Source organism: Paroedura picta, chromosome 3, assembly GCF_049243985.1.
Source record: "Paroedura picta isolate Pp20150507F chromosome 3, Ppicta_v3.0, whole genome shotgun sequence".
NCBI lineage: Eukaryota > Metazoa > Chordata > Lepidosauria > Squamata > Gekkonidae > Paroedura > Paroedura picta.
The window spans coordinates 84,326,979-84,344,339 of record NC_135371.1 but is presented as its reverse complement, the minus strand read 5'-3'; the positions used below and the strand labels follow the sequence as shown (position 1 = coordinate 84,344,339).

Here is a 17,361-nt window from a genome sequence, read left to right as displayed (position 1 = left end):
GACCAATTGCGAGCCGCACGCAGCGCGCCTCGCTATTGGCCCCTTGCCGCTGGACTGCCTAATTGGGAGGTGCAAAGCGCCTCCCGATCCGCCCCCCTTTCACCTTGCCTGCACCCGCACGCCAGCTGCCATTTCCTCCGTCGCCTCACGCCTCGCCGGTCGCTCCCTCGTCCGCCTGCCGCCTCCTCCTCTGTGACTACTGGCCCCGCCACATGTGCCCAGGAGCGGCCCGCACAGCCACCCGCCGCTGCAGCGCCCGATCACAGTGCCACCTGCGCCTCCAGCGACGCCCCATCAGACACGCCCCGCCTGGCCTTGCCAACCCCGGCCATGCTGCCGCCGCTGCCCCACGTCCTTTGAGGAGGAATACCCTGGCCGGGCCCGGCCCGAGCCTCACCCCCATGACTCAGGCCGCTGCAGGGGAAGGGGCCAAGGACAGCCTCCCTGCTGCCCACACAGTAAGCCGCTACGAGCCCAGCCCCTGGAGGGGGGGGCTGGGACACACACACACTGATATCCATGCGCCGGGATAGAGCGCCAGACAGACACACCGGATTAACACGAACAAGCACAGCTGCCTGGAAGAATACAATTAAATATCGCTGCCACACACCCAGACACACACACCGATTGAGAGATCCAGGCCGTGTGAGACATACAGAGACAGACACCAGGACAGAAGGAACACGCAAGGAACATACAAAGGAAGCCAGGAGAGAGAGGGAGATATCGCGCGGGGGGAATACCGGCAGGAGGACTGACAGTACGACACTTTGCCCGAATTGCCAGGGATTGGGAGACAGAGGACATACAAGCATGGCTAGGTAGCTGGGTAGAAGGTCGGGGGCAGCCAGACACAAAGACAGGGAGCATGGAGACTTTGCCAGATCAATGCCCACACAGACAGACACAGACAGAAAGGAAATCCCAGAAGACGAGAAGGGAGACACACTACAAGCTCACTTGCTACCCTACCCTTCCTAGGACCTCTGGTCTGTACACATAGCTATCCCTGCTCCCAGGGCTGGGGAAAGCCGCCCCCACTTCCCCCCCCCCCCTATACCTGCTGGGGCGACAGAGCCCAGGAGGCTTTCTTCTAGCGCCCGCTGTCTGGCAGCCACAGCGGGCTTAAATTCTAGTAAGAACATAAGAACAGTACATGAAACAGTCTATAACATATGAATAACCGTACAATAATATTAATAACTAATAGTTGTAACCATATAACAGTATAAACAATATAAACAATGAACAGTGCAACAGTACAAACAGGTCCAGAGTATTCTGGTGGAGTTCTGAGAGGGAGGGGGGAGCAGGGGCCCTTCAGTCGCTGTTGGTTATGTCTGATCTCAACCAAATGCCTGGCGGAAGAGCTCCTTTTTGCAGGCCCTGCAAAACTGTTCAAGGGGATTGATTGGCACTACAACTGAATACAAGGGGATTGATTGGCTGTTTTAGCAAAGAATTATATGGCTGAATTTGGATGTTGTGACACAGTTTACTAATTTAACAGAATTAACTTTTGCTTTATATTCCCACTGTTAGGATGGTAATTCATAGTCTGAGGAAGAGTTCTTGCACACAAAAGCTCACGTCTTGAATAAACCTTTGTTGGTCTTAAAGGTGCCATTGGACTCTGATTTTGTTGAGCTACTTCAGACCAACACAGCTACCCACTTGAATCTAGGCACATTCCAATTATTGGAGCACTAAATGACATACACTTTCAAATGGGAAATAGAGGACTATTTATAAGAAGAAAGAAAAACATAACATTCAAGCATTTGATCAATTATGGTGTTGCCAAATCTTTTGCTAAATTCAAATCTGCAAATGGAGGATCATGAACCAAAGATTGGGATTGAAAATCCAGTAAGACTGAAATGTTTTAACATTGATCACTGCACATACTTTTAAGGTCCAGTCTTCATTCATTTATTATCTTACATAGTCACAATTGTGTTCAGCCAATGGCAGTTGTTGAGTAGTGGCATTTATGACAGTAGGGATGGCACCAAGGCCAGGGGGAAGTGAACCTGAAGTTGAACAAGCCCTTGAAACAAAATGAGATATTTTTATCAGGGCCAACCAAATATGGTGTACTCTGGGCTTACCATTTTTCTTGGTTTTTAGCCAAGTAGAACACTTTCACTAAACGTAGCTTGCCCATCCCTTCTAACCTGGAGTTGTGTGATTTTTGATTCTATATGAAGTTAAACATTGTTTTATGTAGTAGTAATAACAAAACAGAAACAAGTCTCTTTGAGAAGGATGTATGCTAAGGTGACCAGATTGTCCCACTTTTGGAGGAATATCTCGGGGTACCTGGCAAATTGTACTTAAGCTGAAATTAAAAAATATATATTACAATGCTATTTTTGCATTCTATGCGTTCTATGAAACTTTTTGTTGCTCCATATAGACCAAATTTTTAAATCAAGAACCCCCCAGTCAATGGTGTCCCGCTTTACCAATGTTGAAATCTGGTCACCTTAATGTATGCATATTTAAGAGACAGCCATGTTGTGGAATCTGAAACTTGTCATGAACAGGCAGAGATTGAACATGTCCAGGAAAGAATCACTCCATCAGATATGTCAATGGAAGTTGTAATGTTTTTATATTTTCTAAAATATATTCATGCTGTGATCTTACCATGTTCTGTTATTTAGTATCTAGTAACAAGTCTCTGGAGCTTGGCAGTGGAAAGAAGAAGGGGAGGAGTTGTCCAGTCTATAAGGGCATGGGGTTGAATGTGTGTGTTGTGTGGGCAAATGAGGGGCATGGTTGTGGGCAAATGAGGGCATGGGTGTGGAGATATGGGTGTCAAAAACCTGTGGTGTGGAATGTTCATTGAGTATGGGAGAGGACTGACCTTTGGGAGTTGTCGCATAGTGGTTACAGATGAGCTTTCCAGAGCCATGTCTTCAGATATGTGAAGGGGAAATCAGACTGGAGACTCTTCTTAGGGGAAGATTACATGGCAACCAATTCCCTGCGTCATTTTCCTTCTTGTGTGAATTAGGCCACAGATACCGAAATGCCACTCTGCCCTAATACACATGGGGTAGTCACAGTACACTGGTGTCCACGCTGTTCCTTCTTTTCCATTTTTTCACTGTTCATAAAATGTTACGTGCCCACATGCTTCTTTCATGGTTGCTCCTTGGAAGAACGGATTTTTGTACCCTGTTGTTTACTAACCAAAGGAGTCTCAAAGCGGTTTACAAACACCTTCTCTGTTCGTCTCCCCACAATAGTCAACCTGGAGTTATGTGGGGCTGTGAGAGGTCTGAGAGAACTGGGAATGGGAGAAATGTTTGGCAGAACGGGAAAGTTGCCCACCCTTAAAAGGATGCCATGAGGCTCCCCTGCGTTACTCTTGGAAACGCCTCCCTCCCCTCAGTCAGGGCCTGTCAGAGGCTCCTTCACAGCAGGCCTGAAGGGAGGGGGAGGGAGGGAGTGCACTCAGCAGCCTCCTGCCAGCTCTGTCAGGGTTCTGAGGCAATTTGCAGTTGAACTTGACAGTTAGGACAGCCTTGGGGTGAAAAGGGCTGGCACAGCCTGTCCATGCCTCCGTTCTCATCCTCCTTGGTAGCCCTACTGACCTCCTCTCCCTTTGGTGGTCAGGAGCAGACTGGCAGCCATGCCTCCAGATTGCCCTGGAACTCTGGTCTGTCGTGGTGAGGGACCAATCGGAAGGCGCTTCCACTTTTCAGTCTGGGGCCAAGGGGCCAATCACAGACACAGCCCACCCCTTACTGTTTTATTAAGAGGGAACAGATAATTGCTCTTAGATTATAGCCTTAGAATGCAATCCTGTCCACTTGCCTGGGTGTAAACACGTTTGAACTTAGTTGGACCTACAAATGTGAAGACTTGCATTGGCTTGCAGTGACTATCTAAAACAGGAGTCCAGTGGCACTTTAAAGACTAATACAATTTATTCCAGCCTAAGGTTTTCTGACTTTCAAAACCGTATATTGGAATATACTGTTGGTATCTAAATGTCACGATGTCTGTTTTATTTTGCTGATACAGACTAACATGGGCACATGTTTGGAATTATGACTGCATACTAGGCCTCAGGTTTTTATTTATTCTCTTTCTACACTTTCTTTAGATCTAGACCTTTTCTCCCAAAGATTAGTACATAACCACTGTGGAAATCAACTGTTAAAAACTGCAAAATTAATATACTACAAAACCATCACAAATTGGAGTAATGTCTGCACTGCTTTCATTTTTTCTCACATGCAGTATATACTGGTGACAAAATGCTTCAGCACTTTGTGGCCAGCAGGTGTTTTATCCAGTTTTGCATTTACTAAATTAAATAGAAGTGCTTCCAATTTCACATGAAGTAACTTGCTATCTAAGGGTAATCTGTGATATATTTTGTTATACATGATGTTTAGTTAGTATATGCAGTTAACTAATTGCACAAATATACTTTAAGCATAAGGTTGCCTCACAGGGCCTGGAGTTTTCTTGAAATTACAATTAGTCTCCAGACTACAAGATAGTTGGCCTGCTTCAGAGGGTAGACTCTGTGGAATCACACACCCCTGAGTTCCTTCCCTTCCCTCCACAAACTTGGCCTTCTTCCACTGATAGCTGCATTCCATCCAGTTTGGGGAGGCACGCTTCGTCACTTGGACCTTGCCTGCCCAACCACAGGGCCTCCGTCTTTGAAGGGTTGAGCTTCAGATGAGTCACTGCTTCCAGGCAGCTGGCTAATGTTTCTGGGGGAGAGTCAGGGTAGCTATCCATCAGGAGGAAGAGCTGGGTGTCATCAGCATATTGGTGGTAACCCAGCCCAAACCTCTGCACCAGTTGTGCAAGAGAGCGCATAAAGATGTTGAATAATATTGGAGAAATGTTGTTAGCGTACATTATTTTCATGTCTGGTCTTCGGGATTGCATTCTGCACTGCATGCCTATTTACTGAACAATGGTTTGAATTGTTTTTGAGCTAATCAGCAATTTTCTTCAAACCATTAAAACTCACAGAATTGCTTGGAAACACTTTATTAATAAAATGGCTATAGCCTATCTGCAGTTATAATTTGCCAACCAAGCATATTCTAACAATTTTATCTGGACTGAACACTATTGATGATCAGGGAGAGATAATACAATACAATAATACAATTAATACAATAATAATTGTAAGACAGAAAGATAAGATGACATTAATGTTACCATGAGATTACAAGTCAGTTTCTTTTGCCCTTTGTAGTTTGAAATTTTTTTAAAATGCCCTTTCAACTCTTTGCAGGGTAACAATTTTGGAAGTACATACTTTAGATTGTGAGTCAAAATATGTTTGGGGGGGGTATGCCAAACCAGCCATCCGGTAATCCTGTTTAGAACAGCAATTATAGGGATGTATTGGTGGTTCCCTCTCACCCTTTGGCAGACCTCATGGGTCTCCGTTTGACATGTAGTTATGGCCATAGCACACACGTGCAATTCCCGGAGAATGCAATGTAAAGCACTACCTGCAATTATTAAAGACAAGGAAGCGATACCGGGTAGGCAGTGAGAGACCCTATTTATAGGACAATAAGGTAATACCCACAATGAACGAACTTCCGAAGCAGTAGCAGGGCAAATGGGTAGTGTCTCGGTGCTTAGCATGCAGGGGGTATAGGTCCAGAAGAGTAATCCTCCCTGCAGCTAACGGGTGCGGGGACAACTCTCGTACTGCGAGGAGGAAACGGCTGGAATGTGTTGACCCACTTGCTTTGGAGGCTACTATTACATTTTGGCACACAAAAGATTAAGCTGAAAGTGTGTCTGCTGCTTAAGCGGAGAGCAGTCGGATATACAATGAAGGCTATTCCAAGGAGGGCCGGAGGAAGGAAGGCGCGTCTCAGTGCCCGTGATATAAAGTGGCAAAATCCTAACGCGAGTCGACAGCACAATCCCGAATAGTTTAAGCAAAAATGATTGCCTAGTGACACAATTCAGGAGCGTAGCAATGGAAGATGGAGAAAGCTAAATATTTCCACGACAAAAGACTTGAGAAAATTTCACCCACAAGGAGTAGGGAAAATGGCGCCGCGCCACCCCAGCAACCTCTCCCTTCCGCGCCGAGTTTACGTCCCCATGGCCTTTCCACGCCAGCCTCTTTCTCCCTCCAGCTAATTAGAATCGAGGTCGGGGCGGAACTTGAAGGCTTTTCCTAAGCTTTCGGAGTAGGAGAGGACAGAGCAGCGAGTGTGGCCAATCCGGGGGACCTGGAGTTTTTTGCATCGGGCAGTTTGATTGGTTTGCACCAAGTGCGTCAGCGACTGGATAGCCGTGGTCCAATGAGAAGCCTTTCTTTGAAGGCAGAGTGGGAGGGACGTGTTGCTCTAGTAACGCAGGTGAAGGTGAGAAACCAATGGGGAATAAAGGGGGAGGGGGATGTTTAGGACTCAGGTCGCCTCAGCACAGGGTTGGGGGGAAAGATGGGTCTCCCTAGGGATTCATTTTGGGGGAAGTGTTGAGCAAAGTCTTTGTATATGTTTGTCTGAGAGACCGTATGCAGTACCGTTGCGGACAGCCGACTGCCAGAGGGAAAACATGCCCTAAGAAAGCCAATTACTCTAATTGCCTCTTCCAACCTAGAGTGTTCATCGTGGCTCCCTTTTCCTGGGGTGCTTCTCCTCTCTAGGATTGTCTTTCCTTCGATTTTAAACTGGTTGCCTTGGTCTCCTTTTGCAAAACATGATTTATACTGAGTTTACCCCTTGCAAACATGTGAATGTTTCCATGAGTTTGAATGACAGGCTTTCCCCTCTTCCTCCTAAACTGTTTTGCATATATTTGTGGAGAGCTGGGGACTGAAATAGTATTAAAATATTGTACTGAAATGGGTTTGGCATAGTTAACATTCAGATGGAAATTATTTTGCATTTGGAAGGGTATTTTAGAAACTGAAGATCGAATAGTAAGTTGGTTAGTTCTGTGGATGCCCCTCTATATACATATTCAGTGCATTAAATCACAACCTGTCATATATATATACTATAATTTTGTATGCCTTTGCTGTGTTAATAGTAATACATGAAAAGCATTATTAATGCAAGGAATTTATCAATTTTTTTTCTGAGATTATGCTGATTTCTTAAATTTCCAATATTGTTCAAAGCCTGTTGTGTTTTTAAGCATGTGTGTTAGCTAGGCTGAGAAATAAATTGGCTGTTGTTAACTTAAGGGTAAATCTTACAAATCTACTTTCCTTTATTCTTTCTTGTGTGGGTCTAAATATGTTTAGCAGCCAAATACCACACAATGGAAGAACGTTCAAATCTCATGAACATGATGAAGCTGAGCATTAAAGTGTTAATCCAGTCAGCTCTAAGTTTGGGTAGGACTTTGGATTCTGACTTCCCTCCTCTGCAGCAGTTTTTTGTGGTAATGGAGCACTGTCTCAAGCATGGACTTAAAGGTGAGTTTTTGAGTTTATTTTCCTACCTGTAAAACCAATATTGTTTTTTTCTGGGTGCAGCTTCAAATATTTAAATGTTCACAGTAGTGTCTGTCTCCAGCTAAAGGGAATGGTTAAGTACGTATTTCAGAAGTTTCAGTAATTGTTCCATAAAGAACCTTCTTAAAGGACATTAAATGTGAAGAGAAAATGGATTGCATATTAGTCTAATATGGTCTGTGTCTCCTTACTGAAGAAACGGAATCTGAAGTAAAACTGGTTACTGGACTATTTGTTCTGTAATGCTGTGAGACAGAAATAGAGCAAAGCTTAATAGCATTATGGCATTATCACATATGACAGTGTCTTTGCTACTTGTAATGTAGCTGACTTCCTGTGTGTGTGAATGGAGCTGTTACTGGAAAGATAATGGAAGTGAGCTATTTCTAAACTGGATGACCATTCTAGCCAGAGCAGGTTTTATAAAGATAGTCCAAAAAAATTTTTTTTATTGTGGGAGACTTAAGAAAATGATTTGTGAACAAATTAAATAAGTAGATTTATTTGCCATTCACTGAACTAACACCAAGTAATATTATTCTCTTTTCTCCTCCCTTCTTTCCCTGTTTCTTTAAAACTCAGTTAAGAAAAGTTTTATTGGGCAGCACAAATCATTTTTTGGACCTTTAGAACTGGTGGAGAAACTTTGTCCAGAATCATCAGATTTAGCAACAAGTGTCAGAAATCTGCCAGAATTAAAGTAAGTTGGAGAGACCATATTGTTGAACGGAATAGGATTCCAGGACCTTTCATTATTTCCATATCTGCTTTATCTTTTGCAGGGTATTGGTTAGATTGATAAAATCATTTAACAGGGGAGCTTCAGGTGTTTGTGAAAAGTACTCAAGCAGGGCATGAGGAAAGTAACCATGCCCTGTTTGCCTAACTTCTGGTAGCAAGTGTTACATGAAAATTCTGTTTCTCAATGTCATATCTGCCTGGTGGTGTAAATAATATGAATCAATGTAAAATTTGAGACCTTTTGGATTAAAAATAACTGTGTTTTAATATGGTAGATGTAGTTTCATAAAACTTCAAATATAAGGTATCTATGTTGTCTTGCAATCCAAGTATTAGGGATGCCAGTCCTCAGATGGGACCTGAGGATCCCCTGAAATTATAGCTTATCTTCAGGAGACAGAGATAAATTTCCCTGGAGGAAATGGTTGTTTTGGAGGGTGGACTCAACAGCATTGTACTCCTCCCCACCCCAAATTCCACCCAATTCCGGCTCCATCCCCAAAGGCTCCAGGTATATCTCAACCCAGAACTGGCAATCCTACCAAATATTTAAAGTACAAAATACTAATTGTTGTATATTTTATAACATACCATATATTTAGTCTAATTGCTTTGTTGTTGTTTTCTTTGTCACTTCTGTAGTAAGCTGAATGAACATATTATAGAACTTTCAAGAGTCATTATATCCTGCCCTGGCTGTTTGCAAAACAGTATGGCTTAGGGGCTGTATCCTTTACAGCAGTGGTCCCCAACCTTTTTATCACTGGGGACCACTCAACGCCTTTTACTGAGGCCCGGTGGGGGGGATAGTTTAATCCTCTACTTTCAACCACTGTCCTAATGCTCTCTGATCGCTATGGTAATGTTTAAACATCCCTTCAAAATAAGATACAGACACGCCACAACAATGAAGTGTGTTGTAAAGCAGTGGTCCCCAACCTTTCCGAGGCTGGGGACCGGCAGGGCATCGGGACGCGCCCCCGCGGACCGCGCCCGTGCGGGCCACGCCCGCGGATCGGGCCGCGCCCACGGATCGGGCCGCGCCCGCGGATCGGGCCGCGCCCTGGCCGCGCCTGCGAGCCGCGCCCGGGCCGCGCCCACGGATCGGGCCGAGCGGGCGTGGCCCGGCCCTGATTCCCTCTCCCCGCCTCCCGCAGTAAGAAGCTTCCCGGGCCGCAAGCTTGCGGCCTGGGAAGTTTTTTACTGCGGGGGCGGGGCGGGGAGAGGGAGCCGCGGCCCGGTGCCATGGCCTTTGCGGCCCGGCACCGGGCCGCGGCCCGCAGGTTGGGGACCACTGTTGTAAAGGGCTGGGGGGGATGAAGTAAAGGGCCGGGGGGGGAGAAGGCGTCCTTCGGGGCCCACCTCCAGTTAGTCGAAGGACCACGTGGGCCGCGGCCCACAGGTTGGGGATCGCTACTTTACAGAATATGTAACAAATAACTCATTTGTAACATTTAGGGTTACCAGGACCCTGCCAGGCTTTCTGTGAGATTTTGGAGGCAGGGAATAAACAGGGGAAACATCATATGACATTCTGTGAATTGTCCCAATTTCCATAGGAAAGGCTATAGAAATTGGAGAAATACTTAGAGCATCATGGATATACTAACTTTTTCACTTACATGTGAGGCAGTGTTTTAAGAAATTGCAGGCCTAAATATGTAATTTTTAAATACTTTCTAGAAAGTGTACCAAATTCTAAATTGTCAGGTGTGATATACTGTATAACAGGTACTGGCTGGTGTTCTTTTAGGACTCCAATCGGAAGAGGCAGAGCTTGGCTTTATCTTGCTGTCATGCAAAAGAAACTGGCAGACTACCTTAAAGTTCTCTTGGACCACAAGAATCTGCTGAGGTATTTTAATTTTTTTAAAATTTCATAGTGACATTCATTATACAGGAAGGGAAGTACTTAAAGTGTTTCCGAAGAGTGGGTAAGGGAATATTTACTTGGATGTATTCTTTAATAAACCATTCTTGCATGAATTTTGTGATATGGTAGGTATTGAAGCACACAAGATTTAGTTCTTACCTTTTTGCTTCATTTTTTCCCTAGTGAATTTTATGAGCCTGATGCCTTAATAATGGAAGAAGAAGGAGCAGTAATTGTAGGTCTTCTCGTGGGCCTAAATGTCATTGATGCAAACCTCTGCTTAAAAGGAGAATATTTGGATTCCCAGGTGGAAATTATCCTTTACATTATGCTTCTAATCTGCATTTCTTATGTTGCTTTAGATCAGTGTTTTTCAAACTTTTGACCATGGAGTATTCTTCAGGCTTTGAGGACCCCCAGAAGTGATGTCAGGTAGCCACACCCCTGGAAATCATTTGCCACCAGAAGTGACATCACCCAGACACTCCCACTGGATGTGACATCAACAGACCAGACCTAATATAATTGACATACCTATTATATCCACTCCACCTACATTTGACTTTCACACATTTCTAGAGATGCCAGCCCCAGGGGGGGAGGGCGGGCTGGCCAAAACCAGGGGCCATCAGGAGGCCCACCAGCAGGGCCAGAACTCCAGAAGCACTTTTCCATTGGTTGGTTTCTGGCACGGAGACTCTGGGGACTTCTAATTCACATAACCTTCCCTGTGAGGCACAAAGGCTTTTGATGGCCTTTGGGATTTGTGCACTGTGTGACACGGACTGGTGGATTGGATGAACCATTGGCCTGATCCAGCATGGCACCTTTTTTGTTCTTATGACTGGGGCAGTGATGGTCTTACTTTTGGTGCTTGGGGGGCAACAGTGGGAGGGCTTCTGGAGTTCTAGCCCTGCTGGTGGACCTCTTGATGATCCCTGGGATTTGGTGACTGTGTGACACAGAGGGCTGATCTGATCTATCATGGCCTCTCGTGTTCTTATGGTTTGCTGGCAGCCCATCTGGTGAATATTCCTAGTCAGGAGTGGGACTGGCATCTGCAAGGTTGCATCGCAGGAAGGTCAGGAGGAAAAGGCTACAGCTGGATTCTAGGCTTCTGGCAGAGGGAGGGACACCTTGTCCTGCCCAGAGAGATCCAGACCCCTTGCTCTGGCTTTGGCCACAGCCTCTTGAATCCATCTCAGGCACCTTTTCCCTGAACAAGAGCAAACAGCCAGCCCAGAGTGCAGGTATTGTTCTGTTCATGAAGCATAGGAGATCAATTTGTACTTCTTTGAAATTGCCAGCTCCCCGCCAGAGGTTGGCATCTCTAGCAATGTGTGAAAGTCAAATGTAGGCAGGAGTGGGGTGGGTCTAATAGATATGTCAATTCTGAAGACATAGGAAGAGGCCTGGGAGCCCCAATTCCTGTGATGGGAAAATGCCAATGTGTGGAGCATCATGAATACATTAAAATTATTGTTAAGTAAGTTAGTTTCATTTTTGTGTGTGCAATATGCTAAATAGCAAACCTTTCCTGAGCAAACCAAGGAAGTGTTCGTCTCAGCTGTCATAAATCCCACCATGCAAAGCAGCAATTATCTTCAGGGAAAATGATCTGTGTGATTTGGACATTTTCTGGGCAGATCTTCGGGCAACCCCAGGAGGTTGGCAATCCTAGAACCTGAGAATATATTTTCTCAGGGTCAGAAATGGCTGCCAGGGCAAGGAAACCTGGGAAGAGAGGAATCCTTATGTGGTCTCTGCACATTTCTTGCACTGGATCCAGGTTTAGTAGCTCTCAACTATAGGGATGCCAGCCTCCAGGTGGGACCTGGGGATCCCTTGGAATTACTGTTCATCTCCAGATGACAGAGATCAGTTCTGTCATCTGGCTGCAATGGCTGCTTTGGAGGATAGACTGTGGCATTGTGCCCCACACAAGGTCAGGGATGCCAGCCTTCAGGTGGGACTCCCTACTTTCTTCCTTGCTATTGGGGCATGCAACAGGAGAGGGAGCACCTCCCATCAGTGGTCTAAACCAGTGGTCCCCAGCCCCAGTCCGGGGACCGGTCCGTGGATCAGTCGGTACCAGGCCGTGGCTCCTCCTTGTCCTCCTCCCCGGCTGCTGCCTTGGGGGCTGCCCTGCCACTCTACTGCCGGCTCACCTTTGGTGTTCTCCAGTGGCCGCCATGGCTGGGGCTCCCCCTCGGCATGGCCCTGCACAGCTGCTGCTAGCAGCACCCCCCAGTGGGTGGAAGGAAGTCAGGGGCGCCGTCGAGAAAGCAAGTGGAGCAGGGGCTCAAGTAGCAGTGACATCCCTCAGCAAACGACTACCCCCCCGGGCCTCAGTAAAATTGTTAATTGTTAAAATTGTTGACTAGTCCCTGGTGATAAAAAGGTTGGGGACCACTGGACTAAATCACTCATGCTTGTGGGGAAGGGAGAACAAGAGAAATGGCCAGTTCCCAAGCCTAGCTAAGGCAGCAGGAGAAATGCCAGGACCCCCTTCCAGTCCTCCCCCCACCCATGGACCCCTGGTTGGGAAACACTGCTTTAGATACATTGAACACTATTGGTCAAAATATTGAAAAAAAGTGATCTCTAGACTCTCAGTCTAAGGAATATTTAGTGGTGATCTAATCTAGAGTTGGACTTTAATTGTATTATTTCACCCACTCACCCAAACCTTTTATTAACATGCAAAAAGTATAAGAAAGCAACCTATAGCTAATCATGTCAAGGTTCTGACTACAATGTTATTAACATCATTGAAAAGAAGTAGTAGTAAACTTAATCATGTCTTTTCAGGTTGCAGTAATTGACTTCTCCCTGTACCTTAAAGATACACAAAACATTGATGATGGCAAACAGTATGTATAGTTTATCTTCCATTCTTGACAGTTGTTCAGTAGAATGAGCACTGTTATTTTTTGAGCTTTATCTATTTCCTTTTTGGCAAGGGGAAAATGAAATCTAAAATGAATCTTGGTAAACAAATAAGAAGAAAAAGTCAGTTATGTGCATGTGGAGTGTTGCATGTGCCAGATTTTCGTCATGTCCCTAGCACTTCAAGAATCAAACTTCTTCAGTCAGTCTCACCAGATGTATTTTTTAAAACCCTGTCCATTTGGGCTTTGGAGAGCACTGTTGTGTCAGTTATTTAGTTTCATTTTGTGTGTGTCATCAGGTAACAAAGTAATTTTTCCCCTAAATAACAAATAGGATTTTTGATTGATATTCTAATTAAGATTTTTAAATATTTCACAATTCTTGATAATTCTGAATTTACCTGGCATTTTGTGTTTAGTCCAATGCCCAGCCTCTACTGAACTTCACAGTTTTGTTGAATGGGTATTCCTAAATCTGTTTGCTATGGTAGTGAGAATTGAGAGGGGGAAGAAAGAGTTTCTGGGAAGTATCAGCAGGTGGGAAACTTAACCCTCTCCTTACCTGCCAGTTTTTCTATCCTTGTTTTTATATACAGTATTTGCTGGCGTATAAGACTACTTTCCCCCCCTGAAAAACATGCCTCCAAGTGGGGGGGTCGTCTTATACGCCGGGTGCCCTTCAGTTGGGATAGACATAGCTGCACATAGTGGCCCATAGTACTGTAACGGAATGTAACAAACTCTATATTTTGAGTGGAAATGTTGGGGGGTCGTCTTATACGCCCAGTCGTCTTATACGCCGGCAAATACGGTATCTAATTCTCATGTTATTAGCACCACATTTGTTCCATATAAGGGAAAGGCTTGTGCAGCCTCATAATGTATATAGATTATTAGTTGAAAACATTTGCATACTATAAACACAGAACTTCAAAGTACCAGCACTTTCCAAGAGAAAAAAATCATTTTTTTTTTAAATCAGAGACGGAGGAATTACTGCTGTACTTGATCAGAAACATTATGTGGAAGAACTTAACCGCCATCTAAGGTAGGATTTGTTCTATTGTTTTCCTGTGGTGTAAGACCAAAATCCAGCCCAGCTAGCTTGGTCAATATAAAGAACACTGAGAGAACTGCAAGTGTTGTTGAAGGAGAGTGATTTCTTTTTAGGGGTAACTATGAGGGAACTGCCAGTTTGCCTTCTGCAGATTATGACTTGCCCTCAGTCACCCTGTTCTGCCAGCCTGGTACCTTCCCCTCAGTTTTGCCTGTATTTTTCTGCTTGTCATCAGGTGTTGCCAATTTGCATCCAATAACATCTTTCAAAATATAGCTTAAACTTTTTTTTCATATTTCACTTGGGGTGGAATAAACTTTATTCTCATAGCTTTTAAATATATTTAATTTCATGCAAAATAATTTCATACAGAATACCACAAGCCTGACTTGTGTAGTAGATGCAGTATTGGTGACAGCTGGGGACTAGGAAACAAAATGCCAAATAATACAAACATAAGCAAAGTCCTGAGCCTCTTGTGGTGCAGAGTGGTAAGGCAGCGACATGCTGTCTGAAGCTGTCTGCCCATGAGGTTGGGAGTTCGATCCCAGCAGCTGGCTCAAGGTTGACTCAGCCTTCCGAGGTCAGTAAAATGAGTACCCAGCTTGCTGGGGGGTAAAGGGTAATGACTGGGGAAGGCACTGGCAAACCACCCCGTATTGAGTCTGCCATGAAAATGCTAGAGGGCATCACCCCAAGGGTCAGACATGACCCGGTGCTTGCACAGGGGATACCTTTACCTTTAAGCAAAGTCCTGGTGGATGAGACCAAGATACAATGGCTCTCTGCAGACCACGTACAGGAATGCTAATGTGCAAACAAAAACTGAATTATCCAGGAAATACCTTCAGACTCCTCAAAGATTAATGTATAAATACTCCAAGGGCTGTGGCATGTATTCCACTGTGTATCACATCAGAAATTGTGAACACTGCAGGGGGGGCACCTGATGACTTTTCTCTTCAAGGTGAATGGTTGGCATTAAACAGATATTGGTAATCTTTTGTTGCAGTTGTACTGTTGGAGACCTTCAGACCAAGATAGAATGCTTAGAAAAAAACAATTCAAAGCTCCAAGAAGAGGTGTGTGGTAATCCTCAGCCGCTTTCATTATTAATTCAGAATAATCTTGTAGGTGAAGGCAAGAGTCTAATCAAGACAAGAATATGAGCAGAACAAATTTATGGTGTGGGGAAAGTCAAACAATTCCCCTGATCTAGAATACAGATTACATATGGGAATTGAGCTTTCACCAGGGTAAAAAAGTGAGTTCTGTTTCTTCTGCTTTCTTTCTGACTGAAAGCATATCCAGGTGTATGTGGGCCTTTGTAGAGTCGAATTTGCCCATGTCTGTCTTGTACTGCAGTTCAAGCACCCTCCCCCCAGCCCTCCATTTTGATCCTGGGGAATCAGCAGCCTCTTGGGATTCAGTGGGATTTACTACTCAGTATTCCTATTTCTTAAGTGCCATTAAGTCTTCAGAACAGCCTGGCGGGATACGTGCCAGTGTTTTTTATTGTAAAAGCATAATGTGGTATTTGATTATGGTCCTGTTAGTAGTAATATCTTAACAGCTGAGAAGTATGATGATTATGATCTTGCCAGGACACCACAATTGAGTAGTAGATATTTAAGTTCATCCAGACAGTACAAAGCTGTCTCTTCCTGTCATTACCATCTTTCTGTCTCTCTTCTGTTGCCAGTTGGCCGCAGCAACAGACCGGATTAAGGCACTTCAGGAAGAACAGCAGGAGCTGAAGCAGGAAAATGAATTAATCCGTGAACGAAGTGAAAAGCACGTTGAGGTCAGATACCATATGTTGGTGACATGCCTAGGGAATGTGATGTAGTGCGCAGAGCGTCAGGCTAGGATCTGGGAGACCCAGGCTGAAATCCCCACTCTGTTTGTCTCTCTCTCTCTGTGCCTAAACAACCTTACAGAGTTGCTGTGAGAATGAAATGGAGGAAAGGGGAGCTGTGTAAGTTGCTTTGCATCCCTTTCAGGAAGAAAGGCCAGGGCATAAATGAACGAAATAAGACCGGAAAGTGCTGGCCTCCCTCCCTAAAAATCCCACCTGGAAACCCATCTGCCAAAACAGGAAAGTTCTTCAGCACTTATAACACCCTCAGGATAATTTTAACTTTTTAATTTTTTCCAGTATTTTTTGGTGTGAATCTATTTGATTCAAATTTTTGGAGATTTTTGGAGATTTCTGAAAAATCCTGGATTTCAATACCAGTACTGTATTTAGTACTATATTTTAGAAAATGCTAGAGGGCGTCACCCCAAGGGTCAGACATGATCCAGTGCTTGCACAGGGGATACTTTTACCTTTACTGTATTTAGATTCATTCTCCACCCTGCCTCACCCGAAATCCTGAATTTGTTCAGGTAGACTCAAGAAGAAAAATATGGGGGGGGGGAACAACAGTAAAGCCACAAAACACAGCTGACAGAGAGTATTTAAAGGGACTACAGAAGACAGTCTGACAAATAAAGGAAGCTGACCTGAGCAAACCAGGCTCTTCATGGGCTCAGCTGATGGTTAGGCTGGTTTCTTCTGCAGCCCCATTTAAATGATGCTGCAGGAAAAGCCAGCCCTAAGATCAGCAGAGATGATGGGAAGCTGGGAGTTCTCCCCACCAGGTCAGCTTGGGGCTGGCTTCTCATGAATCCTAATTTAAACAATGTTACACAAGAAGCTAGCCAGTCCTAAACTGAACCTACCAGGAGCACTCTGCCCGCTCAACAGTAGAACTGCAGTAGAGAGCCCAATGAACAGCTGACTAGAACCAGATGCCGATGCCTAGTTACTAGTACACAATACATAGCAATATTTTCCATGGTCCAGATCTGCAGATATTGCCATAAATATGCACAAATGTGATGCACATATGGAACTCCCACAGGAAAGGATTTCCTAATTTACTTCAGTGAAGAAGTCAGTTCATGCACCAAGCTGAATTTTTTTACTGAAGTGAACTCATCGGGATAATCCATTTTTTTAAAGAAATAAAACCTGACTACCATTGCAGGAATTGGAATTTCCATTATGCATTTGAAAACATGTTATTTTCTCGTCCCTAACTGTGTGAATATTGTCTGGGTAGTCATCATCAATGGAGCATAAAAGCTGAGTGTTCTCATTAAAAGGTATGGTTGGATCCTTTGACCCAGTCACACAGGTACTGTGGGTGCCCTTCACTGTTTGTTGCAGGGCACCTGGAGCTGCTACAGAAAGAAAAAAAGAAAGTTGTGCTTTGTGAGAGGAAATCTGTTTGTGGAAAATCTCCATCAATTCCAACCCAGCACCTCTACT

At 44.6% G+C, this 17,361-nt stretch overlaps 1 protein-coding gene across 7 annotated transcripts in view; it reads left to right on the top strand.

Moving 5' to 3' along the window:
* The window catches only part of RUFY1 (RUN and FYVE domain containing 1), a 43,303-nt gene that overhangs the window by 5,111 nt on the left and 20,831 nt on the right, over positions 1-17,361 (top strand). For 2 of the 7 annotated variants that reach the window (XM_077326641.1, XM_077326647.1), the window contains exons 2-9: positions 7,271-7,441; positions 8,063-8,180; positions 9,975-10,076; positions 10,278-10,401; positions 12,906-12,967; positions 13,968-14,033; positions 15,055-15,124; positions 15,745-15,846. In XM_077326641.1, coding sequence (XP_077182756.1) covers positions 7,271-7,441; positions 8,063-8,180; positions 9,975-10,076; positions 10,278-10,401; positions 12,906-12,967; positions 13,968-14,033; positions 15,055-15,124; positions 15,745-15,846 — 815 coding nt within the window. Of the gene's footprint in view, positions 1-5,019; positions 6,381-6,439; positions 6,648-6,683; positions 6,941-7,267; positions 7,442-8,062; positions 8,181-9,974; positions 10,077-10,277; positions 10,402-12,905; positions 12,968-13,967; positions 14,034-15,054; positions 15,125-15,744; positions 15,847-17,361 lie in introns of those variants that run through there. The other 5 variants (XM_077326640.1, XM_077326644.1, XM_077326645.1 and 2 more) reach the window with 4 other exon arrangements.